General features: G+C 28.8%; 2 protein-coding genes across 3 annotated transcripts; one reads left to right on the plus strand and one right to left on the minus strand.

The window, feature by feature from the left end:
• The first annotated feature begins 5,735 nt into the window (after positions 1-5,735).
• On the plus strand, positions 5,736-10,779 carry LOC111310268 (ferric reduction oxidase 7, chloroplastic-like). The gene is made up of 9 exons (XM_022909555.2): positions 5,736-6,028; positions 6,113-6,206; positions 6,312-6,509; positions 7,498-7,732; positions 8,352-8,679; positions 8,771-9,047; positions 9,402-9,657; positions 9,755-10,187; positions 10,377-10,779. Exons 1-9 carry the CDS (start codon positions 5,794-5,796, stop codon positions 10,544-10,546), a joined length of 2,226 nt encoding a protein of 741 aa, XP_022765290.2. The 5' UTR covers positions 5,736-5,793; the 3' UTR covers positions 10,547-10,779.
• Positions 10,780-11,146: 367 nt separating this feature from the next.
• On the minus strand, positions 11,147-15,604 carry LOC111310269 (serine/threonine-protein kinase PBL27-like). 2 transcript variants are annotated; one of them, XM_089748369.1, is made up of 5 exons: positions 15,314-15,604; positions 14,121-14,314; positions 12,748-12,937; positions 12,119-12,510; positions 11,147-11,763 (listed from the first exon to the last, which is right to left on the minus strand). In XM_089748369.1, exons 1-5 carry the CDS (start codon positions 15,423-15,425, stop codon positions 11,494-11,496), a joined length of 1,158 nt encoding a protein of 385 aa, XP_089604495.1. In that variant the 5' UTR covers positions 15,426-15,604; the 3' UTR covers positions 11,147-11,493. The 2 variants fall into 2 exon arrangements, with proteins under 2 accessions (XP_089604495.1, XP_089604496.1); XM_089748370.1 differs by having other exon boundaries at positions 11,351-11,763; positions 14,121-14,287; positions 15,314-15,574.
• Positions 15,605-17,473: the final 1,869 nt, after the last annotated feature.

Consider the following 17,473-nt stretch of genomic DNA (forward strand, 5'->3'; position numbering starts at 1 on the left):
TATTTGAAACTTAATTCGAGTTCAATTAAGCTTTAAATTTTAAGCTTAAGCTCGATTCAAGATAAAAATTAAGATATTTTAAGTTTGTTTGATTAGATTTATTTATCAAATAAAAAAATGAGTTTAATTTTTATATTGACTTTAAGTTTGATTATTTATATTTGAATTAAAATATATATAAAAGTAAAATAATTATTTTTTAATTAAAATAATAAAAAATATATATTAAAATATAAAAATTTAATTAAATTTATAAATTATTCAGAGTTGAATTGGACTTGAGTTAGAATTTGAATTTTATTCAAATTAAGCTCAAATAACTTTTGGACACACTAATTGTGACCACAATGAACGATTTCTAGTTAGGCTAATAATAGGCCTAAAATTGTAATTGCGTTGAGTTGACATGGTAATGTATCTCAAACTCAGTTAAAATTTGATCAAGTTTTATTTATTTTTGTTAGAATTTGATTTAAAAAGTAGTTGAACCACGATCTTGATCTATTGGGTATCACTAATTTATTTAATGAATTCGAAAACTCTACTCAAGTTTTAACTTGAAATAAAAATCAAATGAAATTTTAAATTCATAGATAAGTATGATATATTTTTATTTTTAAATGCATATATAATTACAAAATTAATAATTATTGAAGCTTTTATAATATTTTAATAATGATACCAAGAGAAAAAATATTTCTTACAAAAGAAATGATGAATTTTAAATTTATAAATAAAAGTTTGCATTTATTTTTTCATTAGTTTAATTAAGATCTCATAAGAATTTATTCTTTCTAAGATCAAAATAATAAAATTAATTTTTTATTAATTTTAATATTTATAATTTCTTTTTTAATAATAACTTTTTCATTATACCAATAATAAAAATTTATAATAAAATCTTTTTTTTAATTTTTCCTAAAATTTTTCAAAACTAATTATGGAATATCAAATTTTGATAAGTTATATATCTTATGGAATATACATATCTGATAAGTTATTTAATTTATCAAATTTTTTTATCTGATAAGTTTTATAATTTATTAGATATTTTGATATGTTATTTAACTAATCTTATTTTTATATTCCATATAGACTCTTAAAAGTGAAAATGATAATTAAATAATTTTATTTAAAGATAATTTAAAAAAAAATAAAAATGTAGAAAGAAAAATCTCTATGCAAATAGAAGCTCTCTTAGCATATTAACAGGTTATCCACATCACACATCCATCAAGTAAAAACTTTGGGTTTCCAACAAGCCATTGCTACATTCATTTAATTAGGAATTGCTGATATTTTAACCTGCCTTCTAAGGGATGGCTGGCCTAAAATGTTGAATATCAAAGTTTAATTCTTGAAATTGATAAAACTTTTTCTATCAAAAGTTTATCATATCTGATTTTTTAATTAAACAAAAAAAAAAGGATACATTGGCATTTTTGAAATGATCAAATATCCCTTTAATGTCCAAACTTAATGATTAGTTAAAATTAGTTAACTAATCTTAACTAATTTGAACAATATTTTTTCAGGTTATTAAATTGCTATTTACAAAAATATTTTTATATTAAATACAATAATTGGTAGATAATTTGATAAATTTTAATGCATTGAGATAATACTAGTAATCTAAAAAAGTATTTTAAGTTTACTCTTTATAAATAAATCAATTATAAAAAGGTAATTATTTTTGAGATCTAGTTAAAGATATCAAATGGATTAGACGGATCATGACACAATATGATTTGGTATAATATGGACTGTGTTTGACACAATTCGTTGTTAAATAATCAAATTGGACCAAACATTATATATGTGTGTGCCGTATTGTTAAAGGTTAGTGCCAACACATGACACATGAATTAGCATAGCAAAGCACACAAGCACAATCATGCCATATTAGTACATAGTTGTTATAAATGGGTTTCTAAACTTTAAGTGTATTTATATTATTTTTATATTGTAATGAAATTATACTTATTTTTATATTTTATTGATAATTTATAAAATAAAATAAATATTAAATTACTTATTAAATATTTAAATTATTGATAGATAAATAAAAGGACAAAAATAAATTAAAGATTTCAATTAAATACAAATTCAATTAACAAAGTAAATTATTATAGAATTAATGGCATAAAATAAATATATAAAACAACACATTATATAAGTGAATTATAAGCTAATGAGAATGAAAAATAAAATAATAAAATAATATTTTATAATATCTTTTATATGTGTCTATGTATTTTTTTAAATTTTAGAATTGTAATTTCGATATTTTTATTTAGATCATTGGATGGAATATAGTGTAAACAAAATGTATAATTTACATCATATATCGTGCTGAACTTTATCCTTTAACTTTCATTAATAATACTAACATATATTAACATATAAATTAATATTTAAATAATACCAAACCAAAATATCTATTAACATATAAATTAATATTTAAATAAATTATACTAATCTAGTATGGCCTTTTTGACGCTTCTAGATCTAGCGGCAACAACGTTGGATATGGGATATAGCTTTTTTTTCATTGCAAATTGAAGGGGGAGATGGGTGATGTTGCTGTTCTATCTCTTTGCCTTTGTTCGTCGTTCTTGTTTTGTGGCCATCATTTTAAGTTATATATATTTGGGTGCTACAGTGGGTGTTGTCGAAGCATTGTACTTTCAACTTTTTGAGCATCCAATGAGGAGCATTCCTGTGGAAGTACGACGTAACAGAACCCCAACTGCTACATGGCTTTTAGTAAACAAAATTTAACCTATAATGATTCCCTTATGACGCAAAGCTGATGGCTATTCTTACGTATGGTACGTGAAAATTAGTTACTATGTTGTATATTTTGGTAGCTCGATCTTGATCCTCAAACGTTATTGTCAAGCGAGTTATCATGCTAACTGGTTTTGCTGATGGGATTTTTCGATGGCTTAACTGCAAAAAGTCGACGAGAGATGAAGGTGAGAAAAATATCAAAAATTTTAAATTTTAATTTAAAATTATCATATTTTATTTGATTTAAATTAATTTTTTTTTATTTTATTCTAATCAAATTTAGATTTTAAATATATATATTAAATTTTAATTAAATTTAGAATTAAAAGATAAAAATTTTTAAAAAATTGAATCGAACCAAAATATATATTTTAATTTTTATATATATTTTAAATTTTATAAAATAAAAATAATAATTTAATATCAAAATTTACTTAAATATATTAAAATTTTATATGAAACTAATATATTAAAACTAAAAAATTAAAAATTGATAAATTAAATCAAACTGAATCAATAAAATTTAATTCGATTTGGATCGAATGAAAATTTATTTTGAATTCGAATTTTGAATTTTTATAATATTATGTAATATTTAAAAAAATTTAAATCAAATTTGATTTAAATCAAACTATTATCACCTCAAACATGAGAGATTGAAGATGAGATAATTTGAATCTATAAGCGAAAAGCAAAATAAAAAAGTGTCTGAGTTAATTTTTTTTAGACATGTTCTAATACTCAAATCAATAAAATATTTAAGGTTTTAGGAGGAAGGAGGGGAGGTATATGAAAAAAGTTATGATGGAGGGAAAATGTTTAATTTTTAAGTTTTTATTTATCTTGATTTTTTTTTTATCTTATATATGAGATAAAATATGATGATTTGATTAAAATAATTGATAATTGATGATAAATTTATGTGAAACTCGATAAACATTTATATTGATGATTATGAATTACATTTAATGATTTAGATAAATATAAATTATATTTAATGATATCAAATAAATTAAAAGTCAAATGTTTAATTTTAAAATGATATTATTACGAAAACATTAGTGAGATGTTAGACAAATCCTTTCTTAACGACAAACAAGTTAGTTTTACAGTAAAATCACATGACAACTGAGCACGTATAATTTAAACGCTAAAAAAAAATTAATCATATTTAATCGAGTAAAAAAATAATAAATTTAATTATCATATCATAACACATTTAATGTAAAAATAAAATCACATAACTCATTTGCATGATACACTCTTATTCTATCCTTTTCCATCTATTCTTTTTTTTTTTCTTTCTCTACTTTGACAATTGTCATTTTATTTTCCACTTAAAATTTACTCTTTTCTTTACATAAAAAAAAAAAAAAAGAGCCTCACGATTCGAATATAACTTCTCAATCAAAATCCTATCTTCTTTGGTTTTATATGAACGATAATATATTTTTTTTCTGTTTCTTTTTGGGTTTTTTTTTTTTCATTCTCAAAATTTTATATTCGTGAATTAATCCATCAATCAAATTAAAATTAGAATACGACCCAAACTTGACATGTAGTTATTAAAAAAAATATTGATGAATGAATTCATTACAAGAAATTGACCTGACATAAACAGGTATAACTTGAAAATACCAAAACATATGATCCATTTACAAAATAAATTAATATAAAATAGAAAACATCTTAAATTGAATACCACAAAAAATTGAACAACCCTCCGAATCCTACTGTTTTCGTTTGATAGAACTTCAAATGGCATCACGCTAATGAATTGATACCAACTGGTAACGTAGAAACAAAGCTAAAGTCATTGATCAGGAAAGACGATCGATGATCAATTAAATTTAATAATTTAAAATATAATATAAAAATAATATGAATAAAAAATATAAAAATGATGTGATTTAAAATTTTAATAAAAATTATAAATAAATTTAATAAAATAAAATATTTAATAATTTTATATTGATATAAATTATAATATGTAATTTTTTTATAAATATAATTTAAATATATGAATTATCGATTCTCAAACTAATGATGACTCTTTGTTCAATGCCACACTCAAAGTTTCCAAACTTGTAGGCTAAGTCAAATTATAGTTGGGTTAGAGTTAGACATTACTTTTAAGTTATATAGGTGAATTGATTTTAATAATTCTTAATATAATTATTTTTAAAAATAATATTTAATAAATTTATCTTCTTTTAACCTATGAACTCATTTTTATTATAGCCATTAATATGAATCTACACTTTAATAGGTAAAAGGTCACTCTAAGTATAGAAATACGTACACAAGATGTAAACATGACTTCATATGAACAGTTGAAATGAATGATTATGATGGAAAACTACGCTCAAACATTATTGGAGTACGGAATGAAAATGTCTTCTAAAGGGAAACCACTCAGCTTCACACAAGTTTTTGTGAACCAAAATTTTGACAACCATGCTCTTTTTTTGTACAGATAAGTCTTTTTCTTTTTTTTTTATTTTTTATTTTCTCTCTTGCAAATATCTTTTTTGTGCTTTAAAATAATTCAAGTCAATCCATTTTCTTCTTGATTTTTGTTAAAGTTTTGTGGTACGTTTAAATTGTCTCTCCAGTCTTCATTATGGTACTGAAATGCTCCGACCCTTGTCTGGTTTTTTGGTCGCAGTTGTCCCAGAATCTTACAAAAAAACTATCTGGTTGGAAGTAAATTAATACAATAAAATACCTTCCTTCAACTTGTCTACATCTGTAACTATATATATATATATATATATATTACTACGATTTTTTTTTTCTGGTGGTAATTCATTTCTGATCATGTATTGAACCATTTCTACATGTAGTTTTCTTTGTATGAATACACCTGGAAATGGGTTCCACAAAGTTTGGATTTTTTTCTAAATTTTTTGTATATACACTCTTTGCGGTTAGTTCTTAGTAGGGTTGAAGATAAAAGAAAGCAAGTTTTTCAAGGATTGCAAAAGAGTGTTCTTTGCCATGGATGCAAATTCATTGAACAGGCCTTTTCTTTTGAGTGATGAAGTTGAGCCTGTTTATGTCAAAAAGAAATCATCTTTTCTAAAATCATCTGTGAAATGGACTTTAAAGATTGTAATGTGGGTGATTTTCATTGCATGGGTTGGTCTTGTTTTTCTGTATCCGGGAGAAATTGGTAATCAGTTGGTTGAGAAAATAATTAATGTCACCAATGGATCTGTTTTTGGGCTTGCAGGTTTGCTTGTAAATTGATTCTTCCTTTTCTTTTTGGCTTATTCTTTGCTTTGCTATTATCTGAAGGTTTAATTGTGTATTCCAGGAAGTTTATTTTTGGTGTTCAGTGCTCCAATTCTTCTTATTGCTTTCCTTGCTGTTGCCTATCTTATAATCTCTGGTGAAGATGTGTTTCAAAAGTAAGTATTTCCATACTCCAATCTATTCTCTATATGCTTGAACTTGGTTCAAAATGATGACATATATATGTCGTCTGATGACATGAAAAACTGGCTTGTTTATAGGAGGAAGACCTCGAAAAATCCAAGGTTTCGATTGTGGACTTTCCCTGTTTTGGTGGATGGACCATTTGGGGTTGTTTCTGCTGCTGAGTTTATTGGGATTATCCTCTTTGTTGTGTTTATTATCTGGGCTGTGTATGCTTACACTATGCGGAACCTTAGCCTCATGACTCTGTTTGACCTTCCTTCTACAGAAAATGGGTAAAATATTTTGTGTTGTTTATGATCAATAATGGTACTGCTACTGCCTTATTTTATTAGTTTCCATTTGATGAATTGTTTTCAGCATGCATCAATTCTTTGCGGAAATGATTTTTTGTGTTCTTTCAATGATCTTTACACTTTTATGGCTGTAACTTTATGTTCATTGTATGCACTGCTTCATTATAGGCCCTAATACCAAAAAATTAATTTGCTTGAAGAGAATATATTTAATTTACTGGCATTATGATAAAGATTCTTTCAAACCATTTATTGATTTCCCTTTGACTTATGGAGCAAAAAAAAAATAAAAATTTTTGACATCTTTGATGAATTGTTGTGATCAACTGTTTGTGTGGCGTCTTAAACTACTAATATTATGAAGATGTTTCATCTGCCAAGCTTGCAAATTTTGTTGTTCTTTCTGCATCAAATGATCAAATGATTAGTGTTTACCTTGTCCAAAGTTATTTTGTTTTGCTAGTATATACCATATAGCCCTTTGCTTCATCTTACCATCTTATATGAAACTTGATCATTTCTGCAAAGTCCCAAAACTCTTTTTGAATCTGTAGAATTTTATTCCAGATTCATTCATGTTGAAATTTTTGTTAAGATGATTCCTTATCTAATTAAATATCACCTTAAGCTTCTTTTCTTTCATCCACTAATTCCAAGGAAAAGGCGTGATTTTTTTTAACACCTTTGAAGTGACTGAATTTAAGGTTGACTTTGAAGTGTTTTTTATAAACAACATCAGTGAAGAGTAACGACGAGAACCAAAAGATGCTGTAATTTCAATTTCTATATGCAGAGTCTTAATCTGACCTTCAGAACTGTATATTTTATTAACATTAGAAGTGATTTAAATTTTCAGCACTTCAACAAATTCATTGCTAGCTAATTAGCTTAAGCAGGTTTATGTGCTTCATAGTAATTTTGAAAATTCTTATTCATAGAGGGCTAATATCATCTTTCATCTTTTCAGCATACTCATATTGGAACTGACGGGACTTCGGTTTGGAATGATTGGATTACTCTGCTTAGCATTTTTGTTCCTCCCAGTTGCAAGGGGTTCCCTTCTTCTTCGTCTTATAGACATCCCTTTTGAGCACGCGACAAGATATCATGTATGGTTGGGACATCTGACCATGATGCTCTTTACACTCCATGGGCTATTCTATGTAATTGCATGGGCAATAAGAGGAACCCTCGTTAAGGAAGTGAGTCCCCATATTGGTTTTCTTTCTGGTTTAGCTAATGATGCTTTTCTGCTTGCACTTTTCCTATATATATACTTTCACACAGTTGCATATCTGTGTACAAGACATGTTTTTGATAATATTCTTAAATGAATGACCAAGTTATACGATTTCATTTGAAATATGTTAATGATCCAATGGCGAAGGAATGTCAAACACTAATAATAACCGAATTGAAGTAGTTGTGGCGTATTTCTTTGAAAAAGCTGTTGAAGCTAGTCATGTTTAAATGAATAAATCAACACGCATACAGTAGGAGGTTGGATGGATAACTGTTTGGAAAATAATGACTGACAGCAATAAACGGCTATCATGTATCTTTGCTAGAATTTGCCCCAATCCTGGAAGACTTTTTCAGCCATCTTTTTTTGTTTTATGAGTTTAATTGGTTGGATTTATGACAAAAGATATTGATAGATAAGGAAGTCTAAAGACAATAGCGTCAATTGTTTTCCTCTTCTGTTACTACAACCTTCTTGTTTTACAGTCTAACCATAAGAAGTCTTAAATTCAATAGAGGCTAAGATGAAGATACTGAAGCTAGTTTCTCACCTGTTTCAATTTTAATTCTTTCATGCAGTTATTGGATTGGAAAAACGTTGGTATTGCTAATTTACCAGGAGTTATCAGCCTTTTAGCTGGCTTGTTTATGTGGGTTACATCACTTCATCCAGTGAGGAAGGACTACTTTGAGTTGTTCTTCTATACACATCAACTATATGTAGTCTTTGTTGTCTTCTTGGCGTTGCATGTTGGTGAATTTATTTTTAGCATAGTTGCTGGAGGAATATTTATTTTCATGCTTGATCGCTTCCTGAGGTTCTGCCAATCAAGAAGAACTGTGGATGTACTTTCAGCCAAGTGCCTTCCATGTGGAACAGTGGAATTGGTACTCTCAAAACCTCAGAGTAAGCAAACATTGTTCTTCACAAATTAATTGTTTCCTAGGGGTATCTACTATTACTGTTTTTTTACTCTTTTTCTGATTGAAATATGTAGATATGCGGTACAATGCACTCAGTTTTATTTTTCTTCAAGTTCGAGAATTATCTTGGCTGCAGTGGCATCCTTTCAGTGTTTCATCTAGTCCTCTAGATGGTAAATATCATCTATCTATTCTCATAAAGGTTCTTGGGGAATGGACTGCAAAGCTGAGAGAAAATATCTTGAGTATGTCTGAGGCAGAAGCCCAAATGGATCTTCCTCTTCCAACCAAAACCATGATAACAGCTTCTGTTGAGGGACCATATGGGCATGAATCACCATACCACTTGATGTAATTACTTCCTATCTTTGTTCTATTGTATGTGCTTATTAGATGTTGTTCACCTTCGTTAGTTAACCGGTTTTTTAATTCATGTTGTACAACATTTGAAAGGAAATTTACTTACAGGGCAGTTTCACTTTTTTATACTCAGATTATCTTCTGAATTAGCTTCATAGATGAAAGGAAATTTACTTACTGGGCTGTTTCACTTTTTTATACACTTTTTTATACACAGATTATCTTCTGAATTAGCTTCATAGATGAAAGGAAATTTACTTACTGGGCAGTTTCACTTTTTTATACACAGATTAACTTCTGAATTAGCTTCATAGAAAACCTGATGTGATGGTTTTGTTTTCACAGGTATGAGAACCTAATTTTAGTTGCAGGTGGTATTGGTATTTCACCCTTCCTGGCTATCCTAAGTGACATCCTCCATCGTGTTAAGGACGGGAAACCTTGCCTACCAAGAAGGATTTTGGTTGTTTGGGCTGTTAAAAAGTCAGATGAGCTTCCTCTTCTTTCAACTATTGACATGGAATCAATCTGTCCATTTTATTCTGACAAAGTAAATCTTGAGATCAATATTTATGTCACTCGGGAATCAGAACCTTCATTGGTAGGTCTAGTTTATGACCAGCACTTCTACTTTGCCTTCCAACATAATAATTATTATTATTTTCTTAATTTCTGCTGGGATTTGGTGTTTCCTGCAGGAAGAAGGTAAGGTTCATGTGGCTTTGAACTCTTCCTGCCCTGTCTCTGGCTGCAGCATGTCAGCTTTGGTTGGTACCGGAAACAATGTATGGTCTGGCCTTTACCTTATTATATCGACAGTAGGATTTGTTATTTTAATGGCTTTGTTGCGGATCTTCTACATAATGCCATACCAAGTATTTACCTGGTGGTACCAGGGTCTTCTTTACATTGCATGCATGGTTGGAAGTGTTATAATCTTTGGGGGTCTTGTGGTTGTTTTATGGCAACTTTGGGAGAAAAATGTTTCTGAAACGGATGAACATGAGAATAATGACAGGATAAAGGTCGAATCTGCTCCGAGTAATGAAACTATTGCACACAAGGATTTGACTCAGAAGAATCTTGAGAGCTCAACGATCATTGAATATGGTTCCAGACCAGACTTCAAAAGTATGTGACATGAGAAATTCAGACATTATGCTCAATCCATTCATTTATCCTTGTATTTCTGTGCTAACTGTATGCACAGAAAGTTCAATAAGATCTAATCTTATCATTCAACAACCTTAATTCATCCAATTAACTCTAAATCTAGTATTTCTTGAGTATAACTGATTTTTTTTTCTTCTTTTTATGCAGAAATATTTGGATCCACAAGCAGGAAATGGGGACATGTTGATGTTGGTGTAATTGTTTGTGGTCCTCCAACTCTTCAGTCAAGTGTTGCCAAGGAAATCAGATTACACAACATAAAAAGAGAAAGCCATCAGTCAATTTTCCATTTCAACAGTCATAGTTTTGATCTATAGATCCCAAGATTGTAATATCTTCATCCTAATATAGCTATTTCAAGGTAAAAAAATCTGCCTCTGAACACTACTTGTATAGTTATATGTAATATCATGTATATATATGGACATGGGGACAGACTGATGCATATAAATGTATATAACATATAGGGGAGAAAAAGGGATAAGCAAATCCATGACTGAGATGGTTATATTTTTATGGTAATGAAGTTTTATTTGTATATTTTTAACAAGTTACCTGCAATTCTTTTTCAGATTTATTATGTAACCAAGATTTTATTTCCATATCTAGTGGATAGTGGCAAAAACTAAAAATATGGTTCCTGTTTGACACATCGGCACATGAATTGTAATACATAATTTTCATGTTTTACGTATATTTGACACGATACAAATACAACATAAATATATGAATTGACAAGACCCGGCTGTTGACAAACAAATATTTAGTAGCAAGTTTTTGAAAATAAAATTATATGCTTCATCTGTAGCTTTCTGTAAGCAAAAGCTGGCAAGAAGATAAATTACTATATAATCCAGAATTGCTAGCAAAGACACTGGGAATGGAGAAAAATAAAAAAGAATATTAACAAGCAGATGTGAATGAACTTTAAGAGGACACCAGTTTCTATATCAAAGACATTTTAGATACAAAGCTCCAAGCTCAATTGTACAAAAGAAAAAAAAATTGGACAAGAAGTGAAAAGGGAAGAGGGCAAAAGGGTTTCAAGGGAAAAAATTAGTGGGGGAAAAACTCCTGTTGCATTGGACTCGGACAGGATGGACGTGGAACTGACCATCTGGACTTTGTTGCGAGGGCTGCTTGGCAGTGAACTCCGGGGCCAGAGGAAATGTAAATCTCAAACATCAACCTGTTGTTATTCTTAATCTCAATCACCAGCTGCCAAAGGATTCAATTCTTTCATATGATTAATGTTTATTTCCCCTTAGCTGCACTGTTCCCTTCGTGATCTTGGAGTGGAAGAACCTGTACGAGATCCTTGAACAGACTGAGTTTCAGGTTCATACTTTTGAGAAGCAAGATAGGTGAGGGCAGTGACTACATCAGCTATAAGTGGCCGCATATTAGGCTGTTCCTGAACACACATTGCAGCGACAGCTAGAGCTTGGTACAAACCCCTGACCGGATATTGGCCCTGAAGTAATGGGTCAGCCATTTGTGCAAATTTCTTTCTATCTTTAAACAATGGACGAGCCTGTCGAATAAAAACAAAACTTTACATACTATTACACCAAAAAAAATGGATGTCATTAAGACTCAACAATCAAATAATTTTCATAACTAACCACTATTTAACTTGTTCCATCAACTATTAACTATTTAAGGGTAACTCTGTACTTATTTGACACACTTTTGGTTTCTAAACACTTTCAACAAGGGTTTGGTAGTAAATCAAGATTCCATTAGAACATGTTCATGCAAAAATATAAAGATTCATGATCAAAACAGATGAATTTTCATGTATCATCTGTTAACACAAGCCACAGCAACAAAATGAGCCTTGGAATTGTCAGCGACACAGTAAATAAGAGAAGTCATAGCTATCTTACCCAGGCAACCAGATTTTGCTCGCCACCTGCTCTTGAGTTGTCAATAGCTTTCCTTCCAGTAATGATTTCAAGCAGAACAACCCCAAAACTATAAACATCTGATTTCAATGTAAGCTGACCAGTCATTGCATATTCTGGAGCACAATATCCATATGTCCCCATGACCCTAGTGGATACATGAGTCTTATCCCCAACAGGACCCAATTTGGCCAAGCCAAAATCAGATAGCTTGGGATGATAGCCTTCACCAAGCAAAATGTTTGAGCATTTTAAATCACGATATATTACAGGCGGGTTAGCTTTGTCATGCAAATACTCCAAACCTTTTGCAGCACCTGCAGCTATTTTCATTCTGGTATTCCAATCAAGTTGCCTTCTGTCGGGAGGTAAGTCTGGAATATAAAAGCACATGAGAAAAATAATCAATGATCTGTATTAAAAGATGATACATAACAAGATAACGAAAACAATTGCAAGAACAGGCTAAGCAAATAGAAATAAATCTAACACCAGAAACTCAGATCGGAAATTTTAGCATTAAGCATGATAATTTGATGCATGACATTCAAAGGTGTGATAGAAACCAAGATCCTGGACATGAGTATAGAGACAAGCATTACTGTTCATACCATGTAGGTGATCTTCCAAAGATCCTAACGGCATGTATTCATAAACCAAAAGCCTCTGATCTCCATCAGCACAATATCCAATTAAGTTGACAAGATTAGGGTGGTGAAGCAGGCTCAACATTAATACTTCAACAAGGAATTCCCTGTTCCCTTGCAGTCCATTACGATCAAGCTGCTTGATTGCCACAACCTACGCAAAACAAGTGACAAGGTTAAGGTCAACCAGAAGTTATAATGTATGGTTAACAGACATAGATTTCCAAAACTAAAAATATTCATGAAGAATGAACTTCCGCAAGCCAACCTAATCACATTTTTAGCTCAACATAGATAAGCTGAACAAAACAACAAAAATTTGATTTCTATTACCAACTAAAGGTGTAAAGATCAATGGAACAGTAGTACACTGTCCTATGCCTATGTTTATACTCTTCAGCAAAAAAAGGAAAAAAAAGAAAAAAAGAGTGAAGAAGGCAATATACTGATGGTCTAAGGATTTTTTTTTTCAATCATATCTAGTTCCTTTTCCATTACTGCTTCTAGAAAAGGCATTTGATTATTTACCCCCAAAATGCATGGTAAGCGCTGTTGTGTGACATGAAAGGCAAAGGTGTTGATTCTTGTTCCAATATATAAAAGTTAGAGAAACGTGCTGAAGATGGACATTGAGACTGGTAATTTCCAATCATATACTCGATAATGCATAAAAGGCCCTGAAATTATCTAAAATAATTCAAAGAGATTCATCTATGTTCATACTATATGCAACAGAGAGCTTATATCCCACAGCAAACACCACTGAACTAAAGAAGACTTAATAGATTGTTACATCATCGGCGGCTACACTAAGTTCTACAAATACTTTCAGTCTGTATCACAACCCAAAATGTTGGTAACAACTTCAAGATCATCTGCACAACCAAAATTTAAGAACGGTAACCATTCTTCTTTTGGCATTTTACTTTACTTAAATTTGAGAGAGAAGGGGGTGAGGGTGGAGGTGGGAAGAGATGATGAGATGTTGCAGTTAACATTAAACTGCACAATGGCTCTAGCAGAATCTTTATGGGAAACCACTAACATTTAGATTTGACCATTCTTCACCAAGTAAATTAAATTTAAAAAAATCTAAAGATTTTGTCATAATCAACCATTTTAAATAATTCTAAGTCAAAGTCAAAGCTCCAATATCACACAGAATTAAAGCATACATGGCAGAACGAAATGTTGAATTTCAAAGCAAAAACTTAAACAATGCTAATAAAAAGCAAAAACAGTAAGGTGAACCTAAACAACCCACATTTGGAGCATATCAATGATGCTTTCTCACGTATTTGTACTTCCTATAAAAATTAAAGTCGTACAACACATACTTGATTAGTGCTCTCCAATCGCCCTTTATACACTCGGCCAAAACCTCCTTCACCCAGAAGGCAATCTGCCCTGAAATTCTTTGTTGCTGCTGCCAATTCACGAAAAGTAAACGTGTGTGCCGCAATGTGATCAGATCCCCCATCCTTGGTAGTCTCCTTCTTAGCATCTGGTAAAGAATTAACCCTCAGCTTATCTACCATGAAATGAAAAACTTTACGTTAATACTGTTGGAAACTGATTCCAAAATGTGTAGTACTACCACATCAGTAAAAGCCAAAGACAGATTTCTTTATCCTTCTCATAATAACCACTGATATAGACAAAACCACAAGAACAAGATTCAAGCTTCCATATCCTTTTATCATAGAAAACAAAGAGAATCTGTTTCATTTATAGTATTCTTTCTCTCCATATAAATAATAAATTGACAGAATGATAAGATATTTGAACTAGATAGAATTCCATAGGCTTTCAAAGGCAATCTAATGTAAACACTATAGTAACATTAAGAATCAAAACTTAGTTTTAACTCTAGCTCTAATAATAGTAAACCCAAATTCCTCCACAAGAATTAACATAGAACACAAAGCATGTAGCTTCTATTATGAGTAAAGGTTTAGATAAACAAACTGAGAGAAATTAAAATCTATCAGTCCATGATTCTTTATTACGACTAACACTAAGTTTAAAAAGAAAGGCCTGAAATTCTTAGCAAATAAACTAGTTGAATTGCACAAAACAACTGAGATTCCAAATCAGTATAAATATATGATTAACCTCAAAATTAATAAAAATAAGAATTATAAAATCCCATAAAATTCTCACCTTTATAGACTGAAAATGTTCAAAATTCTTATATTTTTCATACCTACTTATGATTTCAAAACAAACCCAAGTTCGCATTTTTAACAAATCATCAAACAATTATATATATATATATATATAAAGAATAATTAACATCTTTTGTCTCAAATCCCACATCAGATCACACTAAAACATTGAAACCCAGAATAATGAAAATTTCAAACAATTAAAAAAAAGGGTCCAAAAATTATCAATTTGCAGCCAAAACAAATTGGAATTCACTTAAATTAGAAAAAAAAAAAAAAAGATCAAATATTTTCCAGGATACACAAAAAAAATCAAAATTTGAAGTGGTTTTTGAAATAGTAAGAGCTATAGAAATAAGAACCTGAAGTAGATGGGATCTGAACACCAGAGATGTTAGTGTAGCTGTTATTATTGGAGGGCAGCTTCTTCTTTGCATTTTTGTTTGATTTTCCACAACAAGGCAACCGACCCATATGAACTTTTTATTGCTTTTTTTTTCCTTTTCTTACCTTAGACTAAAATGACTAAAACAAAAGAACAGAAAGAGAGACAGAGATACAGAAAACAGCAAGAAAGAAATCAGACCAAACACACACTTAGGAATTAGGAGAGAGAGAAAGAGAAACAGATTGGAAGTTCACAAGAAGGTTATATCTTTTTTCCCTTTTTTTTTTTTTCTTTTTGCTTTTGTGCCCTTTGGGTCTTAGCAACTTGCTAATTTTTCTTTTTTTTTTTTAATATCAAATCAGATCTATCATTATATTATCGATCAATATTGAATTTCATCGTTACAATTTAATCTCATTAAATTTTTTATTATATTTTTAATTTGTTATTTTTGGACAAAAATTTAACAACTTACTAATTTTTAAATTAAGTGGTGACAGCTTATCCATTTATTATATTAATGATGAACCTATAATAATCTGTACACATCTTTAATATTTAGAATCTTTTAAAAATTTAATTTTTTTAATCAGTATATATGAAAATTAAAATACACAGTTTAATTTAAATTAATTTTAAAACTAGTCATTCAATAAATTTAAATTTTCAAATTAATTTTTTAATTTTTTATTTTATAAAATAAAAATTATCATTTTTACAAATACAAATTAAATTTCTTGTTATTGTTATAAATTTTTTTTTTATAATTTATCAATTCAATGAATCCTGTTTAATATTAAATACATGAATCCTTTATTACAACGATTTAAATTCGAATTTTTTAAAAATGAAATCTTTTATTTTTAAATAATATATAAAAATATAATAGCGTAAAAACTCATGTGCCGACTAAAATACAAAATTAAATTAAAATAAACAGGCTTTTGGCTTGGGTGGTAAAATCGATGCTTTTAAAGAGCAATTTTTCTCCAACTGCGTTTTATTAATGGGCTTTTAATTAGTAATTAATTCAATAATTTTCTATTATCCTTTTTTTTTTTTTTGCCATCTCTATTTTTTTTTTGTTTTAAATAATCTTTCTACTATTTTTTTAATAAAAGTTTTTGAAAAAAAAAATCAGTGATTTATTGTCTTGTATAGCAATTTCTCTGCCTAAATTAAGCGAGAGAATCTAGGGTAAACCTCCCTCATATTAGATCTATGCATATATTAAAATTTACATTTTAAATTTGAAATTTAATATAATTATTTTTAAAAGTATTGTCCCATTGTGTAAAAAAAATTCATATTTTATCGGTGATAATGTTATTTTCTTTTTTACCAAATGATTTTTTAATTTTTATATTAAAATAATAAAACATTAATTTTATGAAAATTTTTAAAAATTTACTATTAATTACACCAAAATCAATTTTTTAAATTATGTAAAAAAATTAAGATGAAAGGCATATATAATACATATATGATATAATATATATATCACCAATAAATTATTAATTCAATTTGTTAAGTCTCGTTTTTTTTTTATATTGGGTTCAAATCATACGGATAATTATTTATTGAGATCACTTTAAATACATAATTTGTAATTATTTATTTTAAATTATTAGATACGGCACATTTTATTTTGATTTAAAAGATTGAACAACTTACCTATCTTGAATTTTTCTTAAAAAAATACATATATCAAAATAAAATTATTATATGTTTTTTAAATTGGTTAAAATTTTTTTTATGTGATCATATTAATATAATAATTAATAAATTGTTTAAAGACAACATTGGTACTAAGAATTCCAGCTGGTTCTTGCATATCTAGAGCTGGTTTTTGGTCTCCTACCATAGATGCCATCAATTCTATTTAATGAATTTAAAATTTTCATCGATAATAAATAAGATAATTTCTTACATATTATAGACTTATATAATAAAAAATTAAAATTCATAATTAATTAATTATTTATCCATTATTTTTTTTATTTTGGATTGACTTGTATTTGTATTGTAAAATATTTGTAGTGTGCATTAAATTCGTATGGAGACAACTCTTATTAAATAATGGACCACACCTTTTGAATTTTTTTTTTTGAGATATTTTAATATTTGATAATTA

Source organism: Durio zibethinus, chromosome 19 (assembly GCF_047325235.1).
Source record: "Durio zibethinus cultivar Kanyao isolate XHJ-2024 chromosome 19, ASM4732523v1, whole genome shotgun sequence".
NCBI classification, from domain to species: domain Eukaryota; kingdom Viridiplantae; phylum Streptophyta; class Magnoliopsida; order Malvales; family Malvaceae; genus Durio; species Durio zibethinus.

What these genes read in the sequence shown, in the direction of transcription:
- LOC111310269 (XM_089748369.1), bottom strand. Translation starts at nt 15,425, where the DNA reads ATGGGTCGGTTGCCTTGTTGTGGAAAATCAAACAAAAATGCAAAGAAG. An exon ending in GATTGGAGAGCACTAATCAA is followed by an intron (nt 12,938 to 14,120) that starts GTATGTGTTGTA and finishes TGTTTTGCGTAG; the next exon opens with GTTGTGGCAATCAAGCAGCT. An exon ending in TTTGGAAGATCACCTACATG is followed by an intron (nt 12,511 to 12,747) that starts GTATGAACAGTA and finishes TTTATATTCCAG; the next exon opens with ACTTACCTCCCGACAGAAGG.
- LOC111310268 (XM_022909555.2), top strand. Translation starts at nt 5,794, where the DNA reads ATGGATGCAAATTCATTGAACAGGCCTTTTCTTTTGAGTGATGAAGTT. An exon ending in GGTACTCTCAAAACCTCAGA is followed by an intron (nt 8,680 to 8,770) that starts GTAAGCAAACAT and finishes TGAAATATGTAG; the next exon opens with ATATGCGGTACAATGCACTC. An exon ending in GGGAATCAGAACCTTCATTG is followed by an intron (nt 9,658 to 9,754) that starts GTAGGTCTAGTT and finishes TGTTTCCTGCAG; the next exon opens with GAAGAAGGTAAGGTTCATGT.